The 13354-nt window shown below is 49.7% G+C and overlaps 2 protein-coding genes across 2 annotated transcripts; one reads left to right on the forward strand and one right to left on the reverse strand.

Annotated features, from left to right (window-relative positions):
* Window positions 1–602: 602 nt before the first annotated feature.
* Window positions 603–2627, forward strand: CST11 (cystatin 11). Its single transcript, XM_008584690.1, has 3 exons — window positions 603–827; window positions 1457–1561; window positions 2616–2627. Exons 1-3 carry the CDS (start codon window positions 603–605, stop codon window positions 2625–2627), a joined length of 342 nt encoding a protein of 113 aa, XP_008582912.1.
* A 2207-nt stretch (window positions 2628–4834) lies between these two features.
* CSTL1 (cystatin-like 1) lies at window positions 4835–11375 on the reverse strand. The gene is made up of 4 exons (XM_008584691.1): window positions 11302–11375; window positions 10624–10962; window positions 5691–5801; window positions 4835–4918 (listed from the first exon to the last, which is right to left on the reverse strand). Exons 2-4 carry the CDS (start codon window positions 10840–10842, stop codon window positions 4835–4837), a joined length of 414 nt encoding a protein of 137 aa, XP_008582913.1. The 5' UTR covers window positions 10843–10962; window positions 11302–11375.
* Between the last annotated feature and the right edge of the window lie 1979 nt (window positions 11376–13354).

Below are 13354 nucleotides of genomic sequence, written 5' to 3' on the forward strand. Positions count from 1 at the left end.
CACTTTTCTTCCTGGTCCTCTGATCCTCTGTGCTCCGGGGGAAGGCTGTTGCCTAGACAGGCCTTCAGGAGCCAGGTGATGGGGGAGAGTCTTCCTGTGCAGACAGTCCCTCCGCAGGCTCACCTGTTCATGCTCTACTTCCTGGGACCCAATAGCCCCTGTGTCTCCATCAGTTCCTGTCCCCCAGACCTTCCATGGTCCCTGCTTAGGGGAGCAGCTCAGTGGACAGAGGCCCCTGGCTTCCAGCAAGATAATGCTGGGTCCACAGGAGGCAGTGCGGTGCTGAGGGAGCAGCCCCAAAAGAAGAAGTGTGTGTGTGTGTGTGTGTGTGTGTGTGTGTGTGTGTGTGTGTAGGCGCACGCGCCTACATCTTATGCAAAAGAAAAAGAAAGTGAGAGTGAGCTTGCCAATCACTGCAAAGTCCCCCCTGCCCTCCCCTCATGTTCAGCTGTGGGCAAAGTGGGAGGAGGAGGGGAGGAGAGCTGCAGGTGTCCACTACGGGCTGCTGTGAGACCCAGCCAGGGCAGGTAGGCTCAGTGTGATCCGACTGGCCCTGGGAAGCCAGGAGAGAGCTCTTAGTATTCCTTCCCAGCTAAGGGAGGATGGCCAGACCCTGGAAGGCTCCACAGCTCCTGCTGGCCATTCTGGTGGCCCTGATGGCCCATACCTACCAAACAAGGAAGAAAACCTTTATCCTGGTCCAAGAAGTGTCTGCAGTGGAAGCTTACGTGCCGGACACCTTGCAGTTTGTCACTGATGAGTATAATAGGGAAAGTGATGATGAGTACAACTTCAGGATCCTCCGAGTCCTGAAAATCCTGAAGAAGGTCAGTGTGGCTCCCGTCCTCTCTCCTCGCCATTCCCCTATGCCAGGGGATCGCTGGTACTCAGGGGAAGGTCCCACTCTGGTGAAATTTGGCCTCACTGAGTTTGAGGTGGGCATTTTAAGAGAAGCATAAATTCACTAGAGTGGATGAAGTTAAGTCCCTTAAGATCAAGAATCAGCAAATCACATTCCAAGGGCCAAATCTGCCTGCTGTCCACTTTTGCAAGCAGTGTTATAGGAACCCAGGCATACCATCTGCATTTGTGTCGTCTGTGGCCGCTTGCATGTTTTGATGGCAGAGTTGAGTCATAGCAATAGAGACCGTATGGCCCACAAGCCCAAAATGTTTGCTCCCTAGCCCTTTGCAGAAAAAATTTACAGACCCCTACCTCAGGCAATTAGCATCATTTGTGTTATCCAAGGACTGGTTTTGCATATGGATCGTATTTCTAGTGGTGTCTTTGAAAGACAATAAGAGGCATGGAGTCAGATAGGGGAGTGGGGAGCCCACCAACCTGTCCAGGACTGGGTCCTTGCCCTCAGGCACAGTGTAAGGTGATCCTGCACACACAAGCTACAGAGAAGGGAGCAGAGGCCACTCTATAGCTCCTTGTCACTCGCTGCCCACAGATAACGGATCACTTGGAGTATCACATCGACGTGGAGATGCAGCGGACCACCTGCAAAAAGCTGGAGACGAAGGACTGTGTCTTACAGAAAGGAGAGCTTTACAAGGTACTGGGTAAAATGCACATGAACTTGATGGTTTTTTTCTAGGCTTTTAGGATGAGGTGGGGTAGACTTATTTGAGATTTATTCAAACTCACTTGAAGAGAATGTATGGATAATACCTCCCTCTTTAGAGAGGAAAAGTGAAGGTGGGAATGGCCAATGCCTTGCTCTTTTATTGCTGGAAGGATGAGGAGGAGCTGAGGTGGCTGAGTTGCAGGGAGACTGAGCGAGGGAAGTGGCCAGTTACGGATCACATGCAGCAGCCAGCAGGACATGGCTGGGGTGCCAGCTGAATGTCTGAATGTCAGCACAAGAACGCACAGTCACTGGGCTCCAGCCTCTGTTCCTGTCACCCAGTGGTTCTTGGCATGGGGAAGGAAGAGATGAGAAAAAGAGTTCAGAAATAATTTGGTGATGGGGGCAGGCTGGGGACAGACGTGTGTGTGTGTGGCCTGCTGAGAAGCTACCTCCCCAAAGGCAGCTCAGCCCCTACATGCTATGCTCCCACCCAGGGCTCTCCTGGCTGGGGAAGGCTGGGCAGACTGCAGCTGCACTATCGCCACCCCAATGTGCATAGGGTGGGTCCCATGTTCCTTGAAGGTCACAAGTCCTACAAGCCCTGGAAATCTCTTCACTTCACACAAACAGATTAAAACTAAGATGACTATATGTCCTACCTTGCCTGGAATCATTCTGATTTATGCCTAACTTCTTAGTGTGATCATTCATAGCATCCCCTTTTGCATATAATGCATCCCCTTTTGCATATAATGCATCCTGCTTCACTTCATAAACTATATGGTCACCCTGGGTGTTCACGACACAGAAATGTGTCCATCCATGGGCTCCCTCCTCACTTTCTACATGGGTAATTCTTCAAAATCTCTGGTTCTTCCCTGGAGAAGGTCATGACACCTATGAAAAGAATAATTGAAGATAACAGTAAAGTAAAATTAAAGGAACTTTTTGACTGGGGAGATTGAATCAGTGGAGTTGATACTCTGAATTTTACTTTAAGAGGAATGTAGATGCCTAAGCCTCCCACCCCCAACTCCAGGCTTTCAAATGAAGAGCAGAAAAACAAAATCATGCTAAGAAATGATAATCAATAATATGCAAAATATATTTCAAGTGTTGACTTTTTATTACAGAGAAGGAAGTAAAAAAGAAAAGGGAAATTTGGGAGAAAATAGGGAGGAAGGAAGGAGAGAGCTAATGCAATGGATAGGTGGGTGGCTGAACAAATGAAGGAGGGTAGGAAGCAAAGCTGGATGGACTGGTGGAAGGATGGGAGGATGGAAGGATAAATGGATGGATCAATGGAGATGAGTGGGTGGATGGGAAAGTGAATGAAAGGATAAATGGATAGTTGGAAGGAAGCCTGGATTGGATGAATGTAAGAATGGAAGGAAGAATGAAAGGGTAGATGGATGGATGGATGGGTGGATGGGTGGGTGGATGGATGGATGGATGGATGGATGGATGGATGGATGGATGGATGGATGGATGGATGGATGGATGGATGGATGGATGGATGGATGGATGGATGGATGGATGGATGGATGGATGGATGGATGGATGGATGGATGGATGGATGGATGGATGGATGGATGGATGGATGGATGGATGGATGGATGGATGGATGGATGGATGGATGGATGGATGGATGGATGGATGGATGGATGGATGGATGGATGGATGGATGGATGGATGGATGGATGGATGGATGGATGGATGGATGGATGGATGGATGGATGGATGGATGGATGGATGGATGGATGGATGGATGGATGGATGGATGGATGGATGGATGGATGGATGGATGGATGGATGGATGGATGGATGGATGGATGGATGGATGGATGGATGGATGGATGGATGGATGGATGGATGGATGGATGGATGGATGGATGGATGGATGGATGGATGGATGGATGGATGGATGGATGGATGGATGGATGGATGGATGGATGGATGGATGGATGGATGGATGGATGGATGGATGGATGGATGGATGGATGGATGGATGGATGGATGGATGGATGGATGGATGGATGGATGGATGGATGGATGGATGGATGGATGGATGGATGGATGGATGGATGGATGGATGGATGGATGGATGGATGGATGGATGGATGGATGGATGGATGGATGGATGGATGGATGGATGGATGGATGGATGGATGGATGGATGGATGGATGGATGGATGGATGGATGGATGGATGGATGGATGGATGGATGGATGGATGGATGGATGGATGGATGGATGGATGGATGGATGGATGGATGGATGGATGGATGGATGGATGGATGGATGGATGGATGGATGGATGGATGGATGGATGGATGGATGGATGGATGGATGGATGGATGGATGGATGGATGGATGGATGGATGGATGGATGGATGGATGGATGGATGGATGGATGGATGGATGGATGGATGGATGGATGGATGGATGGATGGATGGATGGATGGATGGATGGATGGATGGATGGATGGATGGATGGATGGATGGATGGATGGATGGATGGATGGATGGATGGATGGATGGATGGATGGATGGATGGATGGATGGATGGATGGATGGATGGATGGATGGATGGATGGATGGATGGATGGATGGATGGATGGATGGATGGATGGATGGATGGATGGATGGATGGATGGATGGATGGATGGATGGATGGATGGATGGATGGATGGATGGATGGTGCCCACCCTGCTCTGGACCTCACCCCATGCTGCTTTTCTCTTTGCTGATTTTGCTTTGTGTCCTTCTGCTGTACCAAGTCACAGCCATGAGCACGGCTGTATGCTGAGTCTTGTGAGTCCTATGGATCATCAACCTGGGTTTGGTTGTGGGCACCTTAGACACACTAACAAAGACACATGTGAGTCACAGTGCTGTGTGTGGGTGGGGGAAGGACATAGGGTTCATGTTAGGGCCAGAGATCAGGGATGTGCCTGAATCTAGAAAAGCCATCGATATGGGAGATGGGCTGCAGGAGAAAGAATGAGGAGGTTTCCACAAGGAGTTAACATTCTGTCCAATTGCACCAGCTCCTGAAGACCACTGGGTGTGCATGTGAGTGGTGTGGGTGTGAGTGTGTGGGGGTTGGGAGGGTAAGCGTGTGCATGTGTTTGCACATGTGCGTGTGCGTGTGTGTGTAGCAAGACCCGAACGAGGGAGACAAGTTCTTCAGAACTTTATGACAGCCAGTGCACAGCGCGGCCGTCCGAGGCCTCAGGGAGGGTCTATGAAGGAGCTCTCAGCCCTCCAGACAGGAATTGTTCCAGAGCTGGTAATAGTTGACCCAGGGCACAGTGTACATCAAAAACTCACAAATGAGAGTCTGGAAGAAGAAAGAACATGGACAATCAGCTTTTGGGAAAATAGTTTTCAAAGGCAAACAGAAGGGTCCTGCCCCTCAGGCCCTGGTCTGGGAGTCTGGAGCCATCTCGACGGCTGCTCACTGACCAGGTGGGCACAGGAGGAGCTGCCCATGGTCACATGGTGGGGACAGCAGGGAGGGTCAGCCCAGAATAGAACGTCACCCTGGTTCCACCTGCCCAGCCACTTGGGACTGATAGCAGGTGCACTGGAGCCTGTGACCCAGGAGGGATCTGAGATAAAGGCTGGGTGGAACAGAAATGTGGCAATGCCGCATTGCCCCTCCACCTGCCCCGCACCTACACCCGGGTACAGAGAGAGACCCTCATATCTGCCTGCTTGCAGGTTGTGGCCTTCAGGGACCAGGAGAAACAGAAGGGAATGGGCAGAGCTTGGAAGACAAGGAAAAACCGGGCAGTCCTCAGAGACGTGGTGAGTGAGAGATCAGAATGAGGACCCCAGGAGCAGGAAATGCCAGGGTGGCGGGCGCTGAGGAACCCAGGTTACCGGAGGCCTGGGTCCAGGGTGTGCCAGCACAGCGTGGTGGGACTGCCCAATAAAGAGGCTTCCTCTGTCCCCATTGCCTTGGGAGGTGTCAGGCAGCCCCAGGGCCTGCCCTAGTAGGACCCAGTCCACACGGCTGGAAAAGCAGCCAGCGTCCAAGAAGTGCTTTTTAAAATGCTCACTTTCCCCTTTTTGATGGCAAGTCCCTTTCAGGTGACTCCCACACACACCTTCCTCAGCTTCTTGCTTTGCAGGGGGCAGGTAGAATTCTTCGTTTCACTCCTCTTGCATTTGGTCCGGCCAATCTTCACGGTGACCATGTACTCGACCCCCGTGGTCAACTGCAGGGAAGTGATTGCACGGTTAGTTTTGAGTCCAGGCATCCGGTGACTGACCTTCTCCTGGAGAGGTAGGGACTGAGGGGGAAGCCCCGGAGACACAGTCCCTGTTCCCAGAGCTCACACACCACAAACACGGCTCCCTTCTCCCCACCCTGGCTGGAGGAGGCTCAGTGGCAGCCCAGGCCCTGGCCTCCCCTCATGCCGGCTCCCTGGAGTGGCTTTGCTATGGTGGCAACAGGCAGCTTGTTACCTGTCTCCCTTCTGTCCTCAGGACGAGGGAGGTGACATGGAGCTGGGTTGCCTGGCAGCTGCAGCCACCCCAGGCAGCACACATGGTCCTCCCAGCATAGAGATCCAGCGTCTATCCCTGTGTCAGTCCCTACAGTCTTTTCCTCTCTTCTTACTCTCCTTCCCAACCAGCCTGAAGGGTGGCAGGTTTGCAACACAGCTAAAAACACGGGTTTTGGAGTCAAATTGATTTGGGGTGTGCATTCCCCATTTTCTGACTCTGTGACCTTGAGCATGTTGCTTAGCAGCCTCAGTTTCCTCACTTGGAGAGTCCAAGTTGTAATGGTGCCTACTCATGGAGTTGCTGTGTGGGCTTATGGAAGCATGCATTCCACTTAATGCATGAGATAAATTTTAAAGTAATTGAGTCATTACAAATTATTAACTGTTTTAGCAAAGTGTCTGGAACATTATTCCGCAGCAGCTATGGAGCTGGAAGAACAACACACAGAGACAGAAGAACTGCACTCGAGACCTGGACTTATTCCCTGCGAACTTCGTCACTTTGGACAGTCCCTCCAACTCCCTGAATCTCAGTTTCCTCATCTGAAAAATGGGAGAATAATGCCAATTTCCTCCTGGGGTGTGTGAGAGTGAAGGAAGGGGATGTAGTAAACCCGTAAGCTTCAGAGACACACGCCAGGGCCATTTCCCATGACTGTGATTTGTCTTCTTTTACTCAAGATCAAGTGTGAGGCCATGGAGACTGGATGGGGTGCAGGTCAAGAAAGCCCCATGGGCAGGGAAGTCCTACGCCCAGGAGTGAAACTCTAATACAGAGTTTGGTGGTTATTGTTCTCTGTCGGAAACTGAGCTGGATTCCCCAAGTAAATATGTGGATTAGAGAGTTCTACACTGGTGAGGTGAGATTCTCCTGGAAGCCCTCTGCCCAAATGTCAGTGGTCAAACAAAATAAGATCACTTGGTCCTCACTGGGGTGGTGACAGAGGCAGGGAGTGCCCACACTGCTCCCAGAAGGGGACTTCAGGGCAGGGCAGCAGGGGAGCGAGGCCCAAGGGCAGTGCCAAGATCCTAGTCCCAGCAGCCACTGAAACCAGCCCAGGTGCAGGTGCTCCTCTGCTCTTTTCAAAGGACAGCGCCGTCCTGCTCTGGCATCCTGCAGATGCTCTGCCAAGAGCTGTCACACCAACCTTTAGCACACTCTGTGTGTATGAAAAACTACAAACACTGGTCACACGTTTAACCAACATCCCAGTGTAGCAAGTGTTTTCCTATTTGTTATTAGACTTGGTTGTTAAATAATAACAGAAATAGTCATAATGGCAAACATTTTTACAAGTGCTACTGGATGTCAGTACTGTGTTAAGTGCTTCTCTGTTATTCCGACCCACTTTGCAGGTGATGAGAGGAGCCCAGGAGAGTCTGGACATCACTTGATCAGGATCCTATTGCTGGGAGGGGCTGGGCGTCAAACCCGGAGGGGGACCTGGAGCCCAGGCACAGGCAGCCCATCGTGCCCGCCTCCTATACCCCTCTCTGAAGTATGAGGAAAAACACATCATGTCTGGGGTGGGGACGTTCTGAGACAAGATCACCCGGCAGCCCCGCTTCGTCCACTTATCAATTTGATGACATCGAACGTTTGCTTATAACTATTTTTCAACAGTTAACTGCTGGTGATAATGGATTGTTTCACAGGACGGGCCTCCTTGCAGTCTCAGATCTATGTTTAGGAAACCGATCCAAGAGAAGAGGCCGAGAGCAACACCACTGCCTTGCGGTAAAGTGTATAACTGAGATGGACTCGCCGAGATGTCTATGCTGCGACTAGGAGTCGCCGCCCTGTCGCACCAGCTCTGCCCACCCCCTGCCCCACCCTCAGCCCCCTGCCCTGTCACCTCACTGGTTTCTCCTGTTCCAGCGGCCCTTCCTTCTGGCCTGAATCTTTTCTTCTACTCAATTATTTTTTCCCAAATCCAGCTCATTGAACTTAGATGCAGTGTTGCCATTGTCCTAACACATACTACCTCTGACCTTGAGAGAAGGTTGGACCAATAAAGGTGGTTCTCCAACAACTTTTTTCCCTCTATCATCCTTCAATTGATATATTTCAGAGAAACTTTATATGTTAAACAAAAGGGGAAGTGTTTTACAAGTGCTACTAGATGTCAGTACTGTGTTAACTGCTTCCCTGTTATTCTGACCCACTTTGCAGGTGAGGAGACCAGGCCAGGAGAGTCTGGACGTCACTTGACCAAGATCCTATTGTTGGGAGGGGCTGGGCATCAAACGCAGAGGGGGACCTGGAGCCCAGGCACAGGCAGCCCACCGTGCCTGCCTCCTGTACCCCTCAGTGAAGTATGAAGAANACTTATTCCCTGCGAACTTCGTCACTTTGGACAGTCCCTCCAACTCCCTGAATCTCAGTTTTTCCTCATCTGAAAAATGGAAGAATAATGCCAATTTCCTCCTGGGGTGTGTGAGAGTGAAGGAAGGGGATGTAGTGAACCTGTAAGCTTCAGAGACACATGCCAGGGCCATTTCCCATGACTGTGATTTGTCTTCTTTTACTCAAGATCAAGTGTGAGGCCATGGAGACTGGAGGGGGTGCAGGTCAAGAAAGCCCCGTGGGCAGGGAAGTCCTACACCCAGGAGCAAAACTCTAATACAGAGTTTGGTGGTTATTGTTCTCTGTCGGAAACTGAGCTGGATTCCCCAAGTAAATATGTGGATTAGAGAGTTCTGTGCTGGTGAGGTGAGATGCTCCTGGAAGCCCTCTGCCCAAATGTCAGTGGTCAAACAAAATGAGATCACTTCATCCTCACTGGGGTGGCGACAGAGGCAGGGAGTGCCCACACTGCTCCCAGAAGGGGACTTCAGGGCAGGGCAGCAGGGGAGCGAGGCCCAAGGGCAGTGCCAAGATCCTAGTCCCAGCAGCCACTGAAACCAGCCCAGGTGCAGGTGCTCCTCTGCTCTTTTCAAAGGACAGCGCCGTCCTGCTCTGGCATCCTGCAGATGCTCTGCCAAGAGCTGTCACACCAACCTTTAGCACACTCTGTGTGTATGAAAAACTAAAACGCTGGTCATACGTTCAACCAACATTCCAGTGTAGCAAGAGTTTTCTTATTTGTTATTAGACTTGATGTTAAATAATAATAGAAATAGTCATAATAATGGCAAACAGTTTTACAAGTGCTACTAGATGTCAGTACTGTGTTAACTGCTTCCCTGTTATTCTGACCCACTTTGCAGGTGAGGAGACCAGGCCAGGAGAGTCTGGACGTCACTTGACCAAGATCCTATTGTTGGGAGGGGCTGGGCATCAAACGCAGAGGGGGACCTGGAGCCCAGGCACAGGCAGCCCACCGTGCCTGCCTCCTGTACCCCTCAGTGAAGTATGAAGAAAAACACATCATGTCTGGGGTGGGGACATCCTGAGACAAGATCATCTGGCAGCTCGGCTCTGTCCACTTATCAATTTGAATGACACCAAACGTTTGCTTATAACTATTTTTCAATAGTTAACTGCTGATGATAATGGATTGATTTCACAAGACGGGCCTCCTTGGACTCTCAGATTTATGTTTAGAAAACCGATCAGAGAGAAGAGACCAAGAGCAACCCCGCCACCTTGCGGTAAAAGTGTGTAACTGAGACAGACTCGCGGAGGTGTCTATGCTGAGACTAGGGGCCGCCGCCACCCTGTGGCACCAGCTCTGCCCACCCCCTCCCTACCCACCACCCCTGCCCTCCCACCTCGCTGGTTTCTCCTGTTCCAGCGGCACTTCCTTCTGGCCTGAATCTTTTCTCCTACTCAATGATTTTTTCCCAAATCCAGCTGATTGAACCAAGATGCAGTGTTGCCACCCAAATCCAGCTGATTGAACCAAGATGCAGTGCTGCCACTGTCCTAACATACACTTTACCAGTGACCTTGAGGGAAGGTTGGACCCACAAAAGTGGTTCTCAAACAACTTTTTTTTCCTCTATCATCCTTCAATTGATATATTTCAGAGAAACCTTATACGTTAAGCAAAAGGGGAGATGATTTGATTGAAGCCTATCTATCCCTCACTCCTCCCAACCCCCCACCTCCAAAAAATCCTCTGCGTAATTTCAATTTTCCGTAGAACACAGAGAACCCAGTCTTAGATTTTACAACCCTGGACCCTGAAAACAGTATTGCTGTGGAGTGGTATCTACAGAGATAGACACCACTATTCGTATTTTGCCAAATGAGACCTTTAAGGAAAGCAACATTGTCCTCGTTTGCCGTCACTCTGGAAGGACCTAATATCAGAACGAAAGGCAGTTCTCCCTAAGGAAGAGCAGTTGAGAACCTCAATGGACTTTCTTGCTTCTGACTAACAGAGTCAGGGTTCACTCCAGTCCTTAGACCGGCATTTCAGAAGCGTGGACAAGGCAATTTGGGACCTGAACAACTCTAAAATGTGCCCATCGCAGGTGAAGCTGCTGCCCACCTGGAGACACCATCCCCAGTTCTATCAGGAGCCACACTGGAAGCCCTGCATGTCTGAATGAGCAAGAATGAGGGAGAAACTGAGGCACAAACCTGCATCTGACTTCGAATTAGCTTCTGGATTCGGAATAAGTAGGTGTCATTGCTGGCATTGTTGTAGGATTGAATGAAGAAGTTGAGTGTTGAATTCATGTTTTTCTTGCTCATAGGCATCTCCTGGAAGCCCTCCCACCTTTGGAAGTAACCCAGCTTGGCCGCCAGGACCAGGGCAACCAGTAGCAGCAAGGGGTTCCTCCAGCATCCGACCCCCATCTCTGCAGCCTCAGAAATCTCCTCTCCAGCTGCACCTTCCAGGGTGGGCTGGTGCCAGGCAGCGGCTCGCTGGCTCTTCTACAACAGCCCCCGCCAACACAAGCTTTCCTGGGAGACGGCCTGCTAGCATTTAAACAGAGATTGAGCCCAAACCTCCTCCTTCCGAGGCCTGACCAAAGAAGACCAGCTGGGGACATTTCCCTGAAGGGCCACCCAGCCCACTCTCCAGTCAGTTCGTTTTCCATTCATATATGGAATGGAATGGCATGGCTCTCCCTGCCTTAACACCTAGCAGGGAAGAAAGCCCCCAGAACAGACCCTTACAGTGCTATGCAATGAGAGCTGGTGTAGCAGACAGAGGGCGACATTTATGGGCTGGGGAAAGACTTGTGGAGAAGGTAGTATTTGAACTGAGATGCAAGGAATCAGCAACATGGAAAAGGGGGTGATACATTCTACCTACCTACCTTGGGTTCCAGCTGTCTCACCAAGCCATCAGCTGCTCCCTGCACTTCCTGTAGGCACAGGATCTCTCCCCAGATTTCTGCTTCCTGGATCCCACTGTGCCTACAGGCTCTGGCACTAGCTCTTGCCATCTTGTTGTGACCCCAGTGGAGCTTTGTGAGGTAATCTCAGCCTCCCTGGGGGTGGGGCGAGGGGGGTGAGAATAAGCTGCAAACTTACTCAGAAGCTAATCCTGCAGACCCCTGAAGGTTAAGTGTCACCCAGAAGCCTGTACACATGCCCTATTTTTAAAACATTTTGTTAAGGTGAGATTCTGAGTGACATCATGCTCCAGAAAAAGATCAATAGAGGGATAATTGATGAAATGTGAATAAAATCTGGAGATTAGTTAATAGAATTGTGCAAACATTAAATTCCTAGTTATCACCATTGTACTGTGATTATACAAGGTGTTAACATTTGGGGAAGTGGGATGAAAGGTATATAAGAATGGTTTATGCTATTTTTGCAAAATTTTTGTAAGTCTAAAATTGTTTCAAAATAAAGGTTAAAATGTCCAAGACCAAGTAAATAAAGTGTTGGTCTGTGAGAAGCAGCATGATGTGGTGGGGGATGCATGAGTCTTGGAATCCAGCCATTCTGCACTCAAGTCCTTTGCTTAGTCTCCCTGAGCCTCAGCTTCCTCGTCTATGATATGACGATGGAGAGAAATACTCATCATGGGTTGCGGCGGAGACTAAATGGATGCAGGCCAAGAAGCTGCCCCCAAGCCAGGCATCAGGTGTCAAGAAAATCTGCATGATTCTTCTGTGACTCTGCATCCACGTGCTTCAGCCCATGGTCTGGCAGACCCTTCCCGCCCCAGCTCCCAGGCCACCCTCCATCATGACAATCATGCTAGGACCCTCACAACAGCCTCCCTGGACCCTCAGAGCCTGCCTTGCTAGCGCACGCCTAGCCAGTGGAGTTGGCAGCTCTGCAGTTCCCGGAGCCTGAGCTGCAGGGTGTCACTGCAGAAGAGATAAACAAGGAGTCAGAGTAAAACATGAGGCTGCTCACACCTGGACCATCTCAGCCTGTGCTGGAAATCTGTGGACCTCAGAGAGGAAAAGTAACATTCGGTGGGTCATATTAGAAAACCCATGAACACAGGCCTAAAAACATAAAATATAAATCTGCTGAAGGAATATGGGAGTTGGTTATGTCCATGTAGTAAAAGGCAAATGGGTCACTGGTAATTTCTATGGAAGAAGAGGAAAACGCAGACCTTGGGTGTGTCCATAGAAGTGACTTAAAAAAGGGGGGACCCTATTGTATCACTCCTGGGGTTCTTTGGCTAGTGGCAGCAAGCCTTACGGAGAGGGGAAGACAAAATGATGTGATAGACCGCCCCCTCCCCCTTTTTAATCTTCTGTGGAACAGAAGAAGGAGAAATAGGATTCTAGTAGGGCCCATGGGATAAGGGGAAAACAGAGAACTTGATTAAAACCCTGGAAGAAAGGAGAAATCCCTGGCCTTGTTATATCCATGTAATAAAGGGAAAGTAGGCAGCAATTTAATGTTTATAAAATAAGGAGAAATTAGATGCCTGTCGCATCCATGGATAAGCAGAAAATAGGGGCCTCACTATGTTCATGGAATAAAGATAATGTAGGAACCCTGGTCATGTTCATGGAATATAAGGAACACAGGGGGCCTCAGACATGTCACTGTAATATGGTGAAAATAAGAAGCCTGGTTATATCCATGAATTAAGGGGGAAATATTGAGCCTNGGAGAGGGGAAGATAAAATGATGTGATAGACCCCCCCCCCCTTTTAATCTTCTGTGGAACAGAAGAAGGAGAAATAGGATTCTAGTAGGGCCCATGGGATAAGGGGAAAACAGAGAACTGGATTAAAACCCTGGAAGAAAGGAGAAATCCCTGGCCTTGTTATATCCATGTAATAAAGAGAACGTAGGCAGCAATTTAATGTTTATAAAATAAGGAGAAATTAGATGCCTGTCGCATCCATGGATAAGCAGAAAATAGGGGCCTCACTATGTT

Source organism: Galeopterus variegatus, unplaced genomic scaffold (assembly GCF_000696425.1).
Source record: "Galeopterus variegatus unplaced genomic scaffold, G_variegatus-3.0.2 Scaffold3334, whole genome shotgun sequence".
NCBI classification, from domain to species: Eukaryota; Metazoa; Chordata; class Mammalia; order Dermoptera; family Cynocephalidae; genus Galeopterus; species Galeopterus variegatus.